This window comes from Acinonyx jubatus, chromosome A2, assembly GCF_027475565.1.
Source record: "Acinonyx jubatus isolate Ajub_Pintada_27869175 chromosome A2, VMU_Ajub_asm_v1.0, whole genome shotgun sequence".
NCBI classification, from domain to species: domain Eukaryota; kingdom Metazoa; phylum Chordata; class Mammalia; order Carnivora; family Felidae; genus Acinonyx; species Acinonyx jubatus.
In genome coordinates, this window is record NC_069383.1 from 28,488,664 (window position 1) to 28,508,454 (window position 19,791).

The 19,791-nt window shown below is 39.4% G+C and overlaps 1 protein-coding gene across 1 annotated transcript; it reads left to right on the forward strand.

The window, feature by feature from the left end:
- Nucleotides 1-9,184: 9,184 nt before the first annotated feature.
- Nucleotides 9,185-17,755, forward strand: TAS2R16 (taste 2 receptor member 16). The gene is given in 4 exon segments (XM_053218151.1): nucleotides 9,185-15,666; nucleotides 15,669-15,784; nucleotides 15,786-16,064; nucleotides 16,067-17,755. Coding segments are annotated over 4 exon segments (816 nt in total). The 5' UTR covers nucleotides 9,185-15,458; the 3' UTR covers nucleotides 16,280-17,755.
- Nucleotides 17,756-19,791: the final 2,036 nt, after the last annotated feature.

Genomic DNA, 19,791 nt, shown 5'->3' on the forward strand with positions numbered 1-19,791 from the left:
AAGCAGCCAGTGAAATGGATGAAGACAAAGGGGACTGAAAACAGGATCAGGGTATTTGGAGAAGACTGAGGTATGTGGGGGAAGTGAAAGGTGAGTAGACTTTTCCTCTGATAAATGTTCTCTAGTCAGCCATTGCATTAGAAGGTAATTTGAAAAAATGTCCTACATTAGCATATGACAAAAGGAGAAAAAAAGAAGAACATTCTGTGCAGATCTAATCTTTGGGGGTATTCAAAGCAACAGCATATTGTTTATTATCATATTTCATAATCACAGAGTCATTATACCAAACTGACATTTTTCTCAAGTACTCCTTTTATTTTCCTCACCGCCACTACATTTTGCTTCCATGATACTCTTTACAAATTTATCTCTTTGGTTAAATGAGATCTTGAGCTATTGCTCAATGAAATAATGAATATATCAGTATGTACTCCAGACACAAGGCCACCATCAGCAGTGGTAATGCAAATGTGAGATTTCTCCATGAAGAGATTCCTATGATTTCAATACCATTACAGCATTAATGTTAAATTATTTACCCAACTTGGCATAGACTTGCAATCATTTATCCACCTTTCTTCATCCGGTTCCCTTTCTGGTAATGAGCAAATATTTTTCAGAATAGGAATAGCCTTAGAAAAGCCAACAACATCATTAGCAAATTTCAACGAATCATTCAAGAAAATATTTACTGGCCTCATTATGATCCCAACACTGTGTGGGCACTGGGGATCTAGTTGTCACAAAACAAAGTTCCTACCATCCCTCATTTACATTTTGATGAAGCAAGTAGACACTAAACGAACAATTTAGTTTATGGTGTATCAGCTGGGAATAGGTGCTGTGAGGAAAAAAAAAAAGGACAGGCTAGGATAGATGAGGTAGGACTAGCGAGTGAGTAGGATAGTGAGGGAGAAAAATGCAATCTTAAATAAGAGTCAATAGAAACCTTGCTTGTGAAGGTAATATTTGAGTAAAGATCAGAAGGAATTGAGACAGTAAACTAGATATCTGTGAGAAATAGTTAAGTAAGACTGGGAACAACAAATCAAAAGACCTAAGAGACCCTGAAGTTGGAGCCTGCATAGTCAGAGAAATGATGGGGTTGTAGATCATTACAATATGGGAAGACATTGGAGGATTTTGTGCAGAGCAATAGCTGATTGGGCTCATGTTTTTAAAGGATCACTCTGGACATTATGTTGAGAATAAGCAGTAGATGGCAATAGTGGAGCCAGACAGATGGTAGAAAAGCAATTGCGATATTGAACTGAGAGGCGATGGGACCTTGCTCCTGAAGAGCATTAGCAGCAGTAGTAAGAAGTGATAGGTTCCTGGGTAAGTTTTGGATATCCATATTTGCTAATGGATGGGATGTGGGATTTGAAAGACAGAGACAGCAGTGACCCCATTATTTTTGTCATGAGCAAATGAAAAGTTGGAGGTGCCATTGGGGCAGGAGGGATGACTACAGGAAGAGCAGATATGTTGCTTTTCTGTTGATGCTGTTAAATCTGGAAGGCTCAAAGAGGATCAACTTAAATGTAAGAAACACCATGTAATTCTTCCAGATGGCTCAAGTTAGCTAAAGGAATAAGGGATTGAGGACAGTTAATCCAGGTCTACTTTAATTGAATACTCATCAAACCCAGACTCATGAAGCAAAGGTCAAACATTTTGCTTCAAAGACCAAAGGAGGGAGGAGAGGCCCCGGCCCTCATCTCCTCTTATCTGTCACTTGTGGTCTGATGAGAGGTTCTTCTCTCAGCCAGGTGTCCTCCTTCAAGCTCAGGGGACAGAGGCAATATATATATAAGGCTAATTGCTCCTCTTGCAGTGGGGTTCAATTAATGGTGAGATCTCGTAACATTTTCATAGCAATAGAGAGTGGGTAATAACCAAAAATTGGAGTTGGCTCTCAAATTTTATCAAAGCAGAAATTATGTGCAGCAGGTCTTTGAGTAGGATTCAGGGATTTTTTTAAATCTGTTTTTTTCCCCTCTTGCATCAGCATCACAAGTAAGGATCAGTAGTAGCTTATAAGTCCCATCCACCATCACCCCCCATTCAGGGTTGTTTCATCAATAGCAGGGGCTCACTTCTAATTTGCTTATTGATTTCCAAGAAAAATCTAGTGCTTGTGAATAACTCTCCTTATTTGATCAACTGAATTCTCTTACTTAATGAAGCAAAGTTAAGTGATTCTTATAAATAAAACATTTGCTGCTATATAAAAGTTGTATCCACTTTTCTTTATCCCAAATACTATATTGACTAACCTAAACATCATTAACTTTTTCTTGTTTCCTATTGCTCCCCTTTATGAGGCAAGACAATCTTTAAAATATTCTAAAAACAACAAAAAACAAAAAACAACTTCCAAATTTAGAAATGTTTAGCCTTCATGTTGACGCTCCCTGTTCTGTTTCCTTTCTTCTCATCTTTACTGCGGTTGTGGAATATTACAAAGGAGCATGCTATTGGTCAAGAAAGAGCCTGAAGGCCCTGATCTGGATTTTGGTTCCTTAGCAGCTCTGTGTATGCTAACATCAGAATAAAAGTTTTTTCATAAACTACTGAACAACCAGCTAGTTAAACTAAGCCATGCATTTTTAGCCCTTATTATCCAGGAGAGCACTTTTCGTGTTTACCGGGCTGCAAAGGAAAGAAATAAGCTGATGAATCTTATCCAAAACAGATTACATTGTGAAAAACTGGGAAGGGGTATTGAAACTGGCATGCTGTATGTTTTAATCTAATGTGGCTATATTACATATATATGTTAATATTTGAATGAATTGAGTCGTTTTGTATCCCATATCTTTCTCCAGAAGGTGATAAAAGGAAGATATAGGAAACGAAGTTGCAAATATACATATATATGAAAATGAGAGAGAATAGAAATAAGTGAAAATGTATACAAGGCACATTGATAGTCAAAATATGTTATTAACTGGATGTCTCCACAGACTTTTCTACTTGCCTCTTTTTCTCATTGTTAATAGAAATATTATAGTATTTATCTGTTGTTATTTTCTCAAGTTCACTAATCTTTTCATCCGCAGAGTTTAATTTGCTCTTTTTTCCAGCTTTATTGACATACTATTGACATATAACATGTAAATTTAATGTGTACAGTGTAATTATTTGATACACATATATATTATGAAATGATTACCACAGTAAGATTAGTTAACACTCGATCTCCTCACATAACTACCTTTGTGTGTGTGTGACAATAGCATTTAAAACCTATTCTTTTAACAGCTTTTGGATATATGATCCAGTTTGTTAATTATAATCACTGTGATGTACATTAGATCCACACAACTTACAGCTGGAAGTTTGTACCTTTGAGCAAATCTCCCCATTTCCCCCATTCCCCAGCCCCTGGCAACCACCATTCTATTCTCTATTTCTATGGATTTAGCTTTTTAAAATTCCTTATGTAAGTGAAAACATAGTATTTGTCCTTTTCTGTGTGACTTATTTTACTTATTTTACTTTTCATAATGTCCTCAAGGTCTTCATCCGTATATACATCACATCTTCTTTATCCATTTACCCATCAGGAGACACTCAGATTGTTTCTATGTCCTGGCTAATGTGAATAAGTGAATAATGCTGCAATAAACACAGGGGTGCAGATACCTCTTTAAGATAGTGGTTTCATTTCCTTTGGAAATATACCTAGAAGTGGGATTGCTAGATTCTATGGTAGTTCTATTTTTAATTTCTTGAGGAACCTCCATACTGTTTTCCATAGCGGCTGTACCAGTTTACATTCCCACCAACAGGGCACGAGGATTCCCTTTTCCCTACATCCTCACCAACACTTGTTCTCTCTTATCTTTTTTTTATGTTTATTTATTCTTGAGAGAGAGAGAGAGAGAGAGACAGAGTGCAAGAGGGGGAGGGGCAGAGAGAGAGGATGACACAAAATCTGAAGCAAGCTTCAGGCTCTCAGCTATCAGCACAGAGTGCAGTTCAGGGCTTGAACCCACAGACTGCGAGATCATGATCTGAGCCGAAGTTGGATGCTTAACCAACTGAGCCACCCGGGCACCCCTCTTATCCTTTTTATAATAGCCATTCTAACAGGTGTGGGGTGATACCTCATTGTGGTTTTGATTTGCCTTTTCCTGATGTGCCTCTCATCTGCTATTAATCCATCTAGCCAATTTCTTACAGTTCTTTCATGTTTGATTTCTTTCCTCTTTTATCAGGCTCACCACATCCCCATCAAGGTCCTTCTGAGACAACCTTTGTTAGCAGTCTGCCACCCAGGAGAGGAGATAGAGTAGTTCCTGAGGGCTGCATTTGTTGCCTGGTAGAAAGGGGCCTCTACAGCACCTTCTAGCATGGGAGATATACTCGCTCTTACAGGGAATGGAGGGGTACTTCTGAAAGTGTTGAGTGTTTAGTGATATCTGTCTAGCCAAAATCCTAAGGGGCAGACATTCAGATATCCTTCATCCTGTATCTAAGTATCCCAGGTTTTCCCAACCAGGGCCTTGACTTTACCCTGGAAGACCTGTCTTGGCTGAACATTTAAATAGTTCTGGATCTCTGCAACATTGTCAAATCTTCATTTCACTGTTCAGTTTTGTCTGCTGTTAGCTCTTCCACTATGAGAGGTAAGAGCCTCATGATAAGTTACCAAAGGTGCCTCTGGCTTTCATACTTAACCTTTAACTGCTTGTCCATGAATCTCAATTTTTTCTTATCCCTTTCCAGGGAGTCAGTACAACTTAGCAGAAACCAGTGAACTACTTGTAGGTATTGTTCCCTCCCTATCTTTCAAATGACTAAATTATCACAACTTTAAGATCAGTTCATTCCACTGAGATGTTTTCCCAGGTCACCACTGGTGAACCTTTAGCAATCAGGGCACCATATTGTGCCAGGGGCTATGTGTGTCCCCAAATAATATTCATATTGAGGTCCTCTCTGCCTGCTGGGATAAGAATGAGTGAGTCTCCAAATCCCATCTTATCACCTGCTCCTCAGACCACTCCTGGGACCACTTATGCAAGTTCAGACTTCCAAAAAGCAGACACCACAATAGCATCTTATGTGCAAAAGACTAACTGGATAAATTTCTGTGAAACCAAGAGGATGACTCTGAACATGACAGAGGTAAAATCCAGACTGAGATGAAATTTGACCTCTAGAGAGAAGGGGAGTGAGGAAAGATGATGAGGTAGGAAGATTCTTAGACTGCAGTGCAGTTTAAAGGAAGTTCTGGCCAGACTGAAAAGTGTCCTTGAACCAAAGTCACACAGTGAAGGAGTCCCCATCTCACAGAAATGGATCTGCATTATTCCTCCCTTTCCTCCTGCCATGCTCAGTCACTAAGTGAGAACAGCGCATGGGAAACATGGCTTTCATGGCAAATGCAGTTGTGGAACTAGAAGGACAGACTCTGGGGCCATCAGTCAAGCATGTTGTTACCAGCAGCTAGAAATCTGAGCAGCACATTTTCATGGCTACTGTCTCCACAGCTCCTTGCTAACTAGTCTATGTAAATGCTGCCCTCTAGAGTTCTGAAGGCACAACCCCTAGGTGTCTGATTCCTAAATATCTACTGCACAAACTCACCTCTGTCTTCAAATTCAGACAATTCCATCCCTTCCTCCTTCTCAGCTTACAATATTTTGTTTCCTACTTCACTGAAAAAAAATAGGCACAATAAGAAAGGAACTTCAACATGTTATCACCATGTATATACTTCTTTTATTCCTGCTACTGGGGAAAAAACATTCTTGCATAAAACAAAGGTCAATTCCTCCACTTGGCTAGGTCCCATTACCTCTGAACAAAATTCCAGAAGTTCTCAGTCCTCTCTCTCTTCTTCTCCCCCGTCCTCTCTCATCAATCTACCTTCTCTACTAGATTACTCTTATCATATAAAAACATGCCATTATTAATCTTTAAAGAGGGTTTAGGCAGCCTGTGAACAACTCTAAATTCTGGGCTAAGACAAAGACCAGGAGGCTTGAGAACTCTTGTCCTCTTTCTCTTTATTTCTCAATCCTTTCTTTTCCTTCATCTTCTTGCATTTTCATCCTTCTTGTTCCTTTTGTTCCTATGCAAATCCTTTGGGTAGCACAGAGATATCCTAGTCTTCCATGAAGGTTGCCACCATTGTTTGCATCCAGGGCTGGCTGATGAGTTATTGACCTTGTAGTTGTGAAAGATACAGAAGGAAACCAAGAGAAGGCTTCTCAAAGTTCTTCAGTAGCTCGTCTGTCTCTTATTCTTTTTTACCATGTGTCATTAAGTAAGATTCATTCCCAAACCTCTCTCTAAGGTATTTGACCTCTGAAAATATTATATTGCCCCAAATTAGAACAAGGATACTTTTGTAGTGGGATCTCATTTATTAAAAACAGGAGAAAAACCTCACTTATTTTATATGTGGACAGAATCTCAGCTTGGGCCAAAGTGTGTCTTCTCTTGGAGTCAAGATAAATTTATTTATAACTAGAACACCCTGAGGAGTGGCCACAGGGAAGCCTATTATACGAGGTCCCGAGACATCCCAAGGCTAGAAGGAACCAGGTATGATGTATTCATATCAATAATTGTCAAACTTTATCAGGCATCCAAATCACCTAAAAGCCTTGTTAAAATTGGATTGTTAGGTCCCACTCCCAGTATTTCTGACTCAATAGGTCAGAATAGGGCCCAAGAATTTACATTTCTAAGTATTTTTCAGGTGATAATGATGCTGTTAATTTATGGGATCCATGGCTTTAGACATTATTGCAAGAGAGGACTGTCTCTGAGGGTAGTGTTTATCATTCTGTCCTAACCCCTTCCAGCGTCATGGATTTATACTATGTCCTAGGGAGAGAGAGAGAGAGACAAATAAATTAAACATCACTGAGGCTCTGGAATATTTGGCTTTGGTAGCTTTCTAATTGAATATAACAGGAGAAGGGGGAAATTATTCTCATCCACTGTACCACAGGTCATCAGAGCCCTATACCTTGAGTGTTCAAAGGTTCTAAGGCATCATGGATAGTGCCTGATTGGAATGATGAAATGGAGAGAGTGCCTAATGGAGGTACATATGTCACCTGAAACACAGTTGTTGATGATGATGGTGGTGGGCTTTAACTCCTTTTAGTCAGAATTTTGCCTAAGGCCTTTGAGTGGCATCATTTTAGTATTAAATTACAGTTCTTGTACTGTCTATAATTTGCAATTTGCCAACTGACTGGGTACATGCTCCCAGGGTTTCAGTAATGTGTACATTCAATAAATTAGAGACTAAACAAATTAATGCTATGATTCTTATCTAAAGAATGAGATAAAAAGCAAAGAAAAACATTACTTGCTTCAGGCCACAAAGGTTGGTGGCAGAATTAGAAATAGGAGAGAGAAAGCTCCCTAACCTTCTTCATGGACCACGTTAGTTACTATTAAATATTCATTTAAACTGCTGACCATTTTCAAATGAAAAAGATCAATTCTGATTGTTATTGAATGCTGGTGACACAAGAAAGAATGTGTATGGCTAACTGGGAAACATCTAAGACCACTGTTTTTTGACAAATCTGGGCTTGCTTTAACAAGGGTCAAAAGCAAAAAAACTCCAGAGCACCTGGGTGGCTTAGTCGGTTAAGTGTCCGACTCTTGATTTGGTTCAGGTCATGATATCATAGTTTCTGGAGTTCGAGCCCAGCATTGGGCTCTGCACTGACTGCATGAAACCTGCTGGATATTCTCCCTCTCTTTCTGCCGCTACCTGGCTCATACTCTCTCTGCCTCTCTTAAAATAAATAATTAAACTTAAAAAAGAAAAGAAAAGAAAAAAGAAGGCACCAAACTCTATGACTAGCCTGTTGGGGAAGGTGTTCTGTTTTTCAGGGAAGGGAGTTATAAAGGAGAAGGCAGGTAAACAAAGCATGCTGTTCATTTTGGGGTGAAGATGAAATCATTTTTCCCACAGCCTTTAAGGATGGATACAATCTTCCTCCACAGAAAAAATAAATACTAAGAAAAGTAAGATTGTCACAGACGGAAAAGAAGCTTCCCCTACTATATATAGGAACAAGTATAGGCTTAAGTCACCTCCAAAGATGGATTATCTCTGAACTTCTATAACACAAGGAAACTTTAAAGAAAGAGGTATATAGAGTATAAATCTTCACAGGATCTTTAGAGAAGGCTTTGTTTAGAAGTCACAGCCCTACATGTTGTGCAATATACAGGCTCTAATGTTATTAGCTAATTAAAATGCACCTGGAGTTCATGAACGCTTTGAAAATATGATGCTATATATAGCATTAAACATTTCATTTGTAGCTGCAGAAAAATTGTGGCTTTTACTAGAATAATCAATATACCAGAATTTGGGATGATAGTAGAACCATAAGCATATTCACAAATTTGGAAACTAAGAAAGATCCAGCAAAATTTATATTGGGTGAAAGCACTGAGGGATAAAAATATGTAAAGAAGACTATCTTCATACTGTGGATGAATGAGAATTATTTCCTGAAGAATTGGACACTCCCATCATTTTTCAGCTACTAAAAGCTTATGAAATGAAGAGGTCACTTCGCCTTACAGATGTTCAAAGTAAAACTACACATGGAAGTTTTGTTATTGTCACTACACATGCAAGTATCTTCCCCACAGAGGTGGCTTTAAAGCCGTAGGTCTAAAACTGAGCTGCCATTTAGAATTTGGTGGGGTGATTTTGTAAAATCCTGATACCCAGCCCATACCCCAGAAAATTAAATTAGAGTATTAGGGATGGAACTTAGGTCTCAGTTATTGATTTTTTTTTTTTTACAGCTTTACTGAGGTATAATTGATACACAGTTGACCCTAGAACACAGGTTTAAACTACATGGGTCCACGTACATGCAGATTTCTTATAGTACAGTATGGTAAATGTATTTTCTCTTCCTTATGGTTTTCTTAATAACCTTTTTTCTCTAGCTTACATTATTATAAGAATATAGTTTATGATACAGATAACATACAGAATATGTGTTAAATGACTGTTTATTTTATCCGTGAAGCATCTGGTCAATAGCAGGTTATTAGTAGTTAAGTTTCTGGGATTCAAAAGTTATATGCAGAATTTTTTTTTTAGGGGGAGCGAGAGAGAGAGAGAGAGTGTGTGTGTGTGGGGGGGGGGGGTGGGCAGAGGGAGAGAGAGTGAAAGCGAAAGAGAAAGAGAGAGAATCTCAAGCAGGCTGCATGCTCAGCCCGGAGTCTGACACAGGACTCAATCCCACAACCCTGGGATCATGACCTGAGCCAAAACCAAGAGTCAGATGCTCAATTGACTGAGCCACCCAGGTGCCCCAGTTATATGCAGACCTTCAATTACATGGGGGGTTGAAAATTGTACAAAAACTACATATATTTAGTGCATACAATTTGATGAGTTTAGACGTGTACAAACACTCATGATAACCATCACTACAGTCAAGGTAGTACCATATGCAACATTTCCCAGAGTTTCCTTGTGTCCCTTTGCTTTTTTTTTTTTTTTTGCTTTATTTTGTGGTAATAACACTTAACATGAGATTTACTCTCTTGACAAATTTCAAATGCATAATATCATATTGTTAACTATAAAATCCATGTTGTATAGCAGATCTCTAGCACTTATTCATTGAGCATGACTTAAACATTATTCCTATTGAATAACAATAACCCATTTCCTCACTACCCAACCTCTGGGAAGCACTATTATATTCTCTGATTCTATGAATTTGACTATTTTACATATGTCATATAAGTGGAATCATGCATTATTGATCTCATTATGACTAGCTTATTTCATGTTGGATATCTGTCAGGTTCATCCATGTTGTCACAAATAGTAAGATTTCCTACATTTTTAAGGCTGAATAATATTCCATTGTACATATATACCATATTTTCTTTACCCATTCATCTGTTGATGAACATTTTGGTTGTTTCCACTTCTGGGCTATTATGAATAGTATTACAATGAACATGGGAGTGCGACATCTCTTTGAGATCCTGACTTCAACTTTTTGGATATATATACCCAGAAGTGAGATTGCTGAATTATATGGTAGTTCTATTGTTAAGTTTTTGAGGAATCTCCATCTATTTTTTCATAGTTGTTATGCCCACCAACAATTACATTCCCACCAACAGTATTCCAATTTCTCTGTGGCTGCTCCAATGCTTATCTTTTTGTTTTTTAATAGTAGTCATCCTAGGGGCAACTGAGTGGCTGAGTTGGTTAAGCATCCAACTCTTGATTACGACTCAGGTCATGACCTCACGGTTTGTGAGGTCGAGCTCCATGTTGGGCTCTGTGCTGACAGTGCAGAGCCTGCTTAGGATTATCTCTCTCCCTCTCTCTCTGCCTCTTCCCTGTGCTCTCTCTCTTTCTCTCAAAATTAGTAAACATTAAAAAAAGTTTTAAATAATAGTCATCCTAGCAGATATGAAGTGACATTTATTGCAGTTTTTTTTCTGCTTTATTGTGATGCTTTTAACCTCAGCACAAAGAGTAAGTAATTTATCTTCCACATTTTCTTTATTGCACTTCTGATTTGTATTTTCCTGATAATTAATGACATTGACCATCTTTCCACATATGTGTTGGCCATTTTGCAGGACACAAAATTGATATATAAAATTGGTTGCATTTACATACACTAATAATTAACCATCTAAAAGGGGAATTAAGAAAACAACCCCACCTACAATAGCATCAAAAAGGATAATATACTTAGGAATGAACTTGTTTTTTCTGTAGAAACAGAAAAACAATTCTAAAGTTCTTAGGGGACCACAGGAGAATCATAGTAGCTAAAGGAAGATTGAAAATGGACAAACAAGCTAGAGACATCACATGTTCGGATTTCCAAATATATTAGATTTCCAAATACATTACAAAGTTGCAGTAATTAAAACAGTATGGTACTGGCATACAGACAAATATATACACTAGCAGAATGGGATAGAACAGAAAAAAAACCTATCGTGTACACAACCAACTGATCATTGACAAGGAATGGGGAAAAGAAAATCTCTTCAACAAAAGGTGCTAGGAAGCCTGGATACACAAATGCAAAAGAAAGAAACTGGACCCTTATACTATACACAAAATCAACACAAAATGCATTAAAGACTTAAATGTGAGACTATAAACAATAAAACTCCTAGAAGAAAACATAAGGGAAACGTTCCTTGACATTGCACTTTGCAGTGATTTCTTCAATGTGACACCAAAAACACAGGGAACATAAGCAAAAATAGACAAGTGCAACTATATCAAACTAGAAACTTTCTGTACAGGAAAGGAAACAACCAACAAAAATAAAAAGGCAACCTATGGAATGGGATAAAATATTTGTAAATCAGATATATAATAAAGGGTTTATTCCCAGGAGGTATAAGGAACTCCTAAAATTCAATAGCAAATAATCAAATAACCTGGTTCAAAAATGCACAAAGAACTTGAAGACATTTTCCCAAAAATGTCAGTTATGGTCTCTAAAGCTCTATAAATGAGTCCATGTGTACCTGTGGAGACTCTAGTTCTCTGGGGTGAAACTCGAGTATGTAGTAAGTAGCTTCTAAGTGGTCTACCTATATTTATCCTGATTTGTCACAGAAATCTTAGTCTATTCTATTGAGATTTTGCCTGTATATAAACCCATTATTTTATTACTTACTAAATATAGGTACCTATAAATATAATTCAACTAACATAGAGTTTGGCTATCTGTTTCTTAGAGTTGCCTCTGTATTAGCTTCCTATTGCTGCTGTAACAAATTACTATAAATGTAGTAGTTTAGAACAGCACAAATTTATTATCTTAAAGTTCCAGAGGTCAGAGTCTGAAGTGAGTCTTGTGGGTCTAAATCAAGGTGTCCACATAACTGTGCTCCTTCTGGGAACTCTAGGGGAGAATCTGTTTCTTGTCTGTCCCTGCTTCTAGAAGCTGCCTGGATTCCTTAGATTGTGACTCTGATCTCTGCTTCCATCATCACATCACCTCCTCTGACTCTCACTCTCCTGCCTTCCTCTTACAAGGACCTTTGTCATTACACTGGGTCTATTCCAGTTTTACAGGATCATCTTATCATCTCAAGATTGAGATTATCTGCAATGTCCTTTTGCTGTATAAGGTAACATAGTCAAAGGTTTCAGGGATTCAAATATGACAATTTGTGGACCCTTATTTTATCTACGAAATTGTAAATAAACTACCATGTGATGGGCACGTGACCATAGTATTGCTGAAATTACATTGTATTAACTTGGGTTCATTTTGCCAGTCCCATTGGTTCAAACAGTGATTGACAGTACATATCCACAGTCATGTGGATCATGGAAATCTCTCTCCACAATGTCACATGTGATTATAAGTCACCATTTGTCTCATTCAGTTTCAGTGCATTTGTTCAAGCCACAATTTTTCCCTGAAAAATAGTTGCCAATTTAGGCACACTTATATTTTATTAACCTTTCCAATTTCAGTTATTTGAATGGCATAGGAATATAACCATAGTGTATATTCTCTACAATGTTAGGCCACTGGCCCTTACACTTACAGTAGAATATGTGGTTCTCTAGTCTGCTCTTCTTGTGTTCTTCATTCATTCAATAGATATTTTCTAAGCACCAACTAGAGGCTGTAGTGTTCTAGTTGCTAAATCAAGGGACCTCAGAGATTGCTCTACAGGAGTCATACACACAGACGTAATAAAAGACAACCTTTGAACTCCTAACCCCACAGAACATTAACCACCAGTTTATAGGGACTCTTTACGTGTCACTTTCAGAGAATCTGGGTTGTTTGATTGGTTGTTATCACAAAGAGAGTGCCTCTGTGGAGTAGAGTTGTGCCAGATCATCCCTGGGGCTGTGGGCCAGCCTATCAGTGGCTGGCTTGGACAGGTGCTCATTCCTGGTCCAACTACAGCGGCTGGTATTGTCACGAGGGCTATAGTGGTGAGTATTGCGCTTAAGAACCCCCCAGAAGGAGGTCTGGAGCATCACGAGCATTCTGAGGTTCTCTGAGTGAGGCAGTGCCTATTGGAGGCAACATGTTTAGGGCATCATGGACAAAAGGCAGATCTTAATGTTATTATTGCATATTTCACTTACCATCACTTCTCATTCTCTTCTTTCTCCCTACTTCTGTATGGACACATCTTAACCCATTCACCTGGTAATCGCAAGCTACTGTTTTGTCATCTCACTTTTTAAATTTGCTGATTCTTGCATTTTATTGAGAATGCAAAGCACATGCTTTCTAATATTCTTTTTTCTAGTATAATTTTTTAACTATTGTTTTTACCTTTGTATCATGAGTTCAGTGGTTTATTGTTATGTTTAAGAATTCTAAGCTTCATGTTGGATTGCTTCTGTTTTCTCCTCTGTGAATGATTAAAAGTCCATAAGACTTGGTGCTTATCACACATAAGGTCCATGACTTTCACTTTGTCTTTATCACCAACTAGCAATTATTAGAATTTGCTTCTCATTTTTGAAGCCAGTAATTAAATGTTTGGTATCTATCTGGTACAGTTTTCCTGAACTCATTTCCTGAATTCATCCTCTAGTCGGCCTATATAGCTATGAATTAGTTCCTAGATATTTGGAAGTAATGAGTAGCTTGTCCCTTGTCCAAAACAGTGCTTAAAGTCTACCAGTTCACAGGTTCCTGCTTATAGGGATCTTTTTGTCTCGGAGTCTTTCAATTCCATCTTCATGTTCCAAGGTGCCACACACACCATGGGTTCACTTCCACCTAGCAGCATTGGGTACACTGAACTGTGGTTCTAGAATCAAGTTATAAAAAGAGATTGCTTCATGGAGGTGCCATGAGAGCTGTTTGAGAAACTGCGAATCAAGTTTGCCTCTAGTGAGAATGCAAAGCGTGGAAGGGCAAGGGGTTAAGCTTCCACGTCCCCTGTAACACGTGAATGTGAACACAGGTATGCTTCACCACAGACCACTGGCTGCTCAGCTTGGGCTCAGGACCTGTAGCAATTGGAGCTTTGAGCATCATAGCATGTGATGGGGAAGAGTACAGCAAACACCATGGTACACTGCTAGAAAGGGAAGCAGCTGGCAGGTGCAGTATCCTCAGCAGGTGCCTGACAAATCAGACCATCCAGCATCTGCTGCAGTCAGTCTTGCTTGTGAGCCCACAGGGGACACTTCCAGAAATAATTCATGGGTACCGTACAGAGGGCTGATAGTTTACAGGACCAGATTATACCAGTCAGAGACATTTGAAGTCATGACCATCAGTGATTCCATTGTTCCAGCCTCCCAAACAGAGAAAGCAAAGCTTCTTTGCTTCTCTGCTCAACAGGCCTAATTTTTAAAAATTGTTTTACTAGTGGTGAGAGGGCCTTCTTTATTCATCTTGAGCAATGTCAGCAGTGACAAAAAGAGCTGGCCATGTAGGAAGGCAAAAAACAATGATGTCAATGGAACATGAACAATTCTCAAAGATATATAAAGCATTGGCTCAAGGCATTGAAATTGGCAGAACAACAGCTAAGGATGCCACCCTTCCACTGTAGGGAGTGCAGTGCAGGAACTCAATGGGCAGTTATGAAAGTGGCATGCATTGGATGAGGGTACTTGAAGGTCTGGAATTCTAGCAATATTGCAGGTAGAAACTGAGAGTAAGGACTTTTCTTTGTTATTTTTAATTTGCACTAACACTTTGGTTATAGCATCCACTCCAGCCTACTGTGGAAGCCAAGGAGAGAGGATTTCTGAAAGTTTCCTTATTATGGCCTTCAGCAGAATAGAAATATTATCCAGGACATGAATGGACAGTGAAGGCTTTATCTTCCCTGTGGTTCAAATTTTAGGTTAAAGAAGTGAGGATATCATTTAAAAAAATTTTTTTTTACTGTTTGTTTATTTTTGAGAGAGAGTGGGGAAGGGGCAGAGAGAGAAGGAGACACGGAATCCGAAGCAGGTTCCAGGCTCCAAACTGTCAGCACAGAGCCCGAGATGGGGCTCAAACCCATGAACCGTAAGATTATGACCTGAGCTGAAACTGGGCGCTTAACTGACTGAGCCACTCAGGCGCCCCAAGAAGTGAGGATATCATTTAAAGAAGATGCAAAAATAAGTTAAAGATGCCTTAGACAGATAAAGATATAAACAGCATGACTATGAAATAAGTATGTCTTTTATGGGAATAATCAAGGCACCTCAGGAGCAGGAAACAACATTCAAACAGATTTCTTTGCATCCGGGCCTGCTAAAAAACCAGCAAGCAAAGCATAAGCAGATCTTGCAGATAGGAAAATAGCAAAGTGAAAGATGAGCTGGGAAAAATTTACATCCAGAGGGCGGTATTTTCTTGCACGAGGCAATAGTGGGACTTGGAGCCTATTCCCTACCTGGAAATTATTGCAGAGATTTTAAGTCCGTGTCCAAGAAGATACTTTGGAGTGGAAGAATGATGCCCCTCCGGCTCACTATCTTCTTCATAACCATCTATGTGCTCAAATCCTTGAGAGTAATTATGCAGAGGAGCTTAATGTTTGCAGTGCTGGGCAGAGAGTGGGTGCAGGCCAAAAGGCTGTCATCGATGGACTTGAGTCTCATCTGCCTGGGCATTTGCTGCTTCTGTCTACAGTGGGCATCTGTCCTATACAATTTTTGCTCCCTAACTATGTATTTTGGTACTTATCAATCACCTGAGAATTTACTAATACTCTTACTTTCTGGTTAACCAACTTGCTTGCTGTCTTCTACTGTGTCAAAGTCTCTTCCTTTACCAGTCCACCTCTTCTAGCTGAGGTGGAGAATGTTGAGATTTGTTCCTTGGCTGTTGCTGGGTTCTTTGTTGGTTTTTTGTGTGTCAATCATCTTTTCAACTATTAGGAATTGTGTCAATGTTCGCTTAATCACCATGGGGCGTTTCTCTACAAACAGCACTATGGTTAAGGGACTTAAGACATTCCATTTGTTTACCATATCTCATCTAATGGTTGCATTGGTTATTCCTTTCCTCCTGTTCCTGGCTTCCACAATCCTGCTCATGGCCTCACTGTTCCAACACATGGAGCAATGCAACACCATAGCACTGGTCACTGCAGCTCCAGCATGAAAGCTCACACCACTGCCCTGAGGTCTCTCACCATCTTCCTCGTCCTCTTCACCTCTTACTTGCTGACCCTACTCATCTCTATTATGAGTATCTCATTGGATAAGAGGTCTTGGTTCGGGGCTTGGGGAGCTGTCATCTGTGCTATAGTCTCTATTCACGCCACTTAACTAATGCCGAGCATCCCTAAATTGAAAAAGTTTTCAAGATAAGGTTCTGGAGCCTAGAGACTGACTGAGGCACAGGGTACAACAAGACCCCTGGGTAAATGGGAGTATGCATTGACACAACTAATACCAATAACCAGCATTATTCTTGACAATCCCCCACGTAATAGTAATACACCATATGTGCAGGTCTTATTCTCCTTCATGCCACAGCCATCTATCTCTAATCAATTCTTTCTCTATTCCATGGCACTCCTTCATTTGCTTTCCACAATCACCATGTTGGTCCCAACTTTCTCATGCATTTTTATTTTATCCTTTTCATGACTGCCAATTACTTTATGCATTAATATGAATCCCTTCCCCTCAAGAATTTATTGCCCACACCCTGAATATTCCCCATGCTAACCCCTCAATCCACTTTCCTAAACTTAGTCAAGAAAAGGTCTTGCCATCTCTCTCTCTCTCTCTCTGCTGCTACTGCTTCTAAAACTTTATCCAATGACATAAATTTTCTTATTTGGTTCTCTACCAAATACTGTCCCTTAATTCCTCTAAAACTCAAGTCAAAAATGAACCCCTCTTTTATTTTCATTCACCAAGAAACTATACTCTTCCCAGAATAGCAGACTACTGACCCAGTCTGGGTTCATCCTAGAACCTCTCCAAATATTGGCAACCTAACTGGGTCAATTGTAGATAGTTTCCATTGGTTGGATTCTTGCCTCTCTATTGTACTACAAATTGGACAGAACTTTCTAGGAAGATTCCTAGATTGAGGCTTAGCTGGTTTTCGATATATAACCCAGGGGTTAGCTGGGAAACTCCTCTTACTTTGTAAAATCTGAATTACATTGGCTTAAATTTTCTATTCTCTTCTATATGTGCTCGGTCATAGTCCAAAGTCCTCCTCAAATGGGTAAGAATATAAGAGTTGCATAGTACTCAATTAAAAATCACCTGTAGGACTTTCCTGTGGGACTTTCCTTTTCAGCCTTCTCAATCCCACAGAACTCTCTCATACTCTTTCCTTTGCAAAAACTAGCCCCACTCTCTTCCCATGACATCTTGTTCATCATTTCTCCCCTATTCACCCTGGCCCACCTGCAACAAAGTGTCTTGGCAACACCCAACTCTCAGGCCTTTGGGTCTCAGCTTCCGTCTGCTCCAGGCACTTATCGAGGTATTTTTCCTAAAGACAGCTTTATCTCTTAAGGCATCCTGGTGACTGAGGTTTCACCTTTTATATCAATCAAGCATGTGTGATGAACTGAAATTCTGGCTCTCTCACTAGAAGACTGAAGCACCTGCTGAGAAAAAGCCAACCTATGGGGAAAAGGACACAGTTATCTCAAGCTAGACTGTGAAAGAAAGACTTAGTCCCTGGAAGGGAATGGAAATTCCCATCTGGTCTTGGGTCTGTCATTCCAATTTGTCTCCAAGTAAAGCCATCCCTTAAATTCACATTTGAAACTGAGGATGTGAAACAGAAGCATAGTCTGAGAGACCACTCTCACCAAAGACTCTGTGCCATGCGTCAGACCTCAGCACCACTGCTGCTGTTGCATAGAAAGGTCAGTGAACTATATTTTCCCACTTCATGGCACCACCCACGCAGCCTTGGCATTTCCCAAGCTCCAATGCTTCAACTATAGTAGAAGGTGGATGGAACATGGTGGATGCGGTAATATCTGGGGAACACAATCATAACCCGATGAAGTGGGACTGAGAAGAAGAAAGGAAAATAAGAAGTAGATATCAACGTTGTGTTACCTAATCAGAGACGCCCAGGAATGCTTAGGAAGCTGGTGGGGAGATAGGTTGCAAGGGTTTGGGATCTGAACGGAATAGGTGGGACAAGAGACAGTAAAATTTGAGTTACTGCTATGGGTCAATTATAGTATCCACATCTTACATGTTGTAAAATCTCAGAAAGCTGAAAATAACAAAACTGTAACCTCCATATATGTATAAATAAAGAACGGAGGGGCGCCTGGGTGGCTCAGTCGGTTGGGCGTCCGACTTCGGCTCAGGTCACGATCTCGCAGTCCGTGAGTTCGAGCCCCGCGTCAGGCTCTGGGCTGATGGCTCAGAGCCTGGAGCCTGTTTCCGATTCTGTGTCTCCCTCTCTCTCTGCCCCTCCCCCGTTCATGCTCTGTCTCTCTCTGTCTCAAAAATAAATAAATGTTAAAAAAAAATTTTTTTTTTAAAAAGAACGAGGGGGGGAACCCTCCCCTTAACTATCACATACATAGATGCTCTTCCAGAATCTGTGAAATATTTGTCATACTCAGTCTTCTTTTGTATAAAGTGCAATGGAAGACTTACTCTAGATATACAAAAGGTGGGGTGTTAGAGGTAGTTGAAGGGGTACAGAAATAAAAAAATACAGTGGAAACTGAAATAATAACTATCCCTTATATTCATGGCACCTAACAATTCACAAAGAGTTTTCACATACATTTTCTCATTTTCAACTAAAAAGACAGGTCAAGATCATCCAATCCAACCCAGATGGAAAACAGATCTGAGAAGGTCAAGTGAATTACCTAAATTCGCATTGTTGGTTAATACCAGACCTAAGAATCGAGGGAAAAGAAAAGGAAACCAAGGGATAAATTTTATTTTATATTTTTTCCCAATATATGAAGTTTATTGTCAAATTGGTTTCCATACAACACCCAGTGCTCATCCCAAAAGGTGCCCTCCTCAATACCCATCACCCACCCTCCCCTCCCTCCCACCCCCCATCAACCCTCAGTTTGTTCTCAGTTTTTAAGAGTCTCTTATGCTTTGGCTCTCTTCCACTCTAACCTCTTTTTTTTTCCTTCCCCTCCCCCATGGATTTCTGTTAAGTTTCTCAGGATCCGCATAAGAGTGAAACCATATGGTAGCTGTCTTTCTCTGTATGGCTTATTTCACTTAACATAACACTCTCCAGTTCCATCCATGTTGCTACAAAGGGCCATATTTCATTCTTTCTCATTGCCACATAGTACTCCATTGTGTATATAAACCACAATTTCTTTATCCATTCATCAGTTGATAGACATTTAGGTTCTTTCCATAATTTGGCTATTGTTGAGAGTGCTGCTATAAACATTGGGGTACAAGTGCCCCTATGCATCAGTACTCCTGTATCCCCAAGGGATAAATTTTAAAGAAGCAAAGAGTTTAAATTTGGAAAAAGGTGATTAACATTTAAAAAGGAAATACTTCATTTTTTTAATGTTTATTTTTGAGAGAGAGAGAGACAGATCAGGAGTGGGGGAGGGGCAGAGAGAGATGGAGACAGAATCTTAGGTAGGTTCCAGGATCTGAGCTGTCAGCACAGAGCCTGATGTGAGGCTCGAACTCATAAGCTGTGAGATCATGGCTTGAGCCAGAGTCAGACATTCAATCAACTGAGCCACCAGGCACCCCACAAGGGAAATACTTTATAGAGAACAGCAGCAGTGTTTGGACCAAGGACAAAGAAAATTCTTTTGAGAGTTGAAGTTAGCTAGATATGAAAT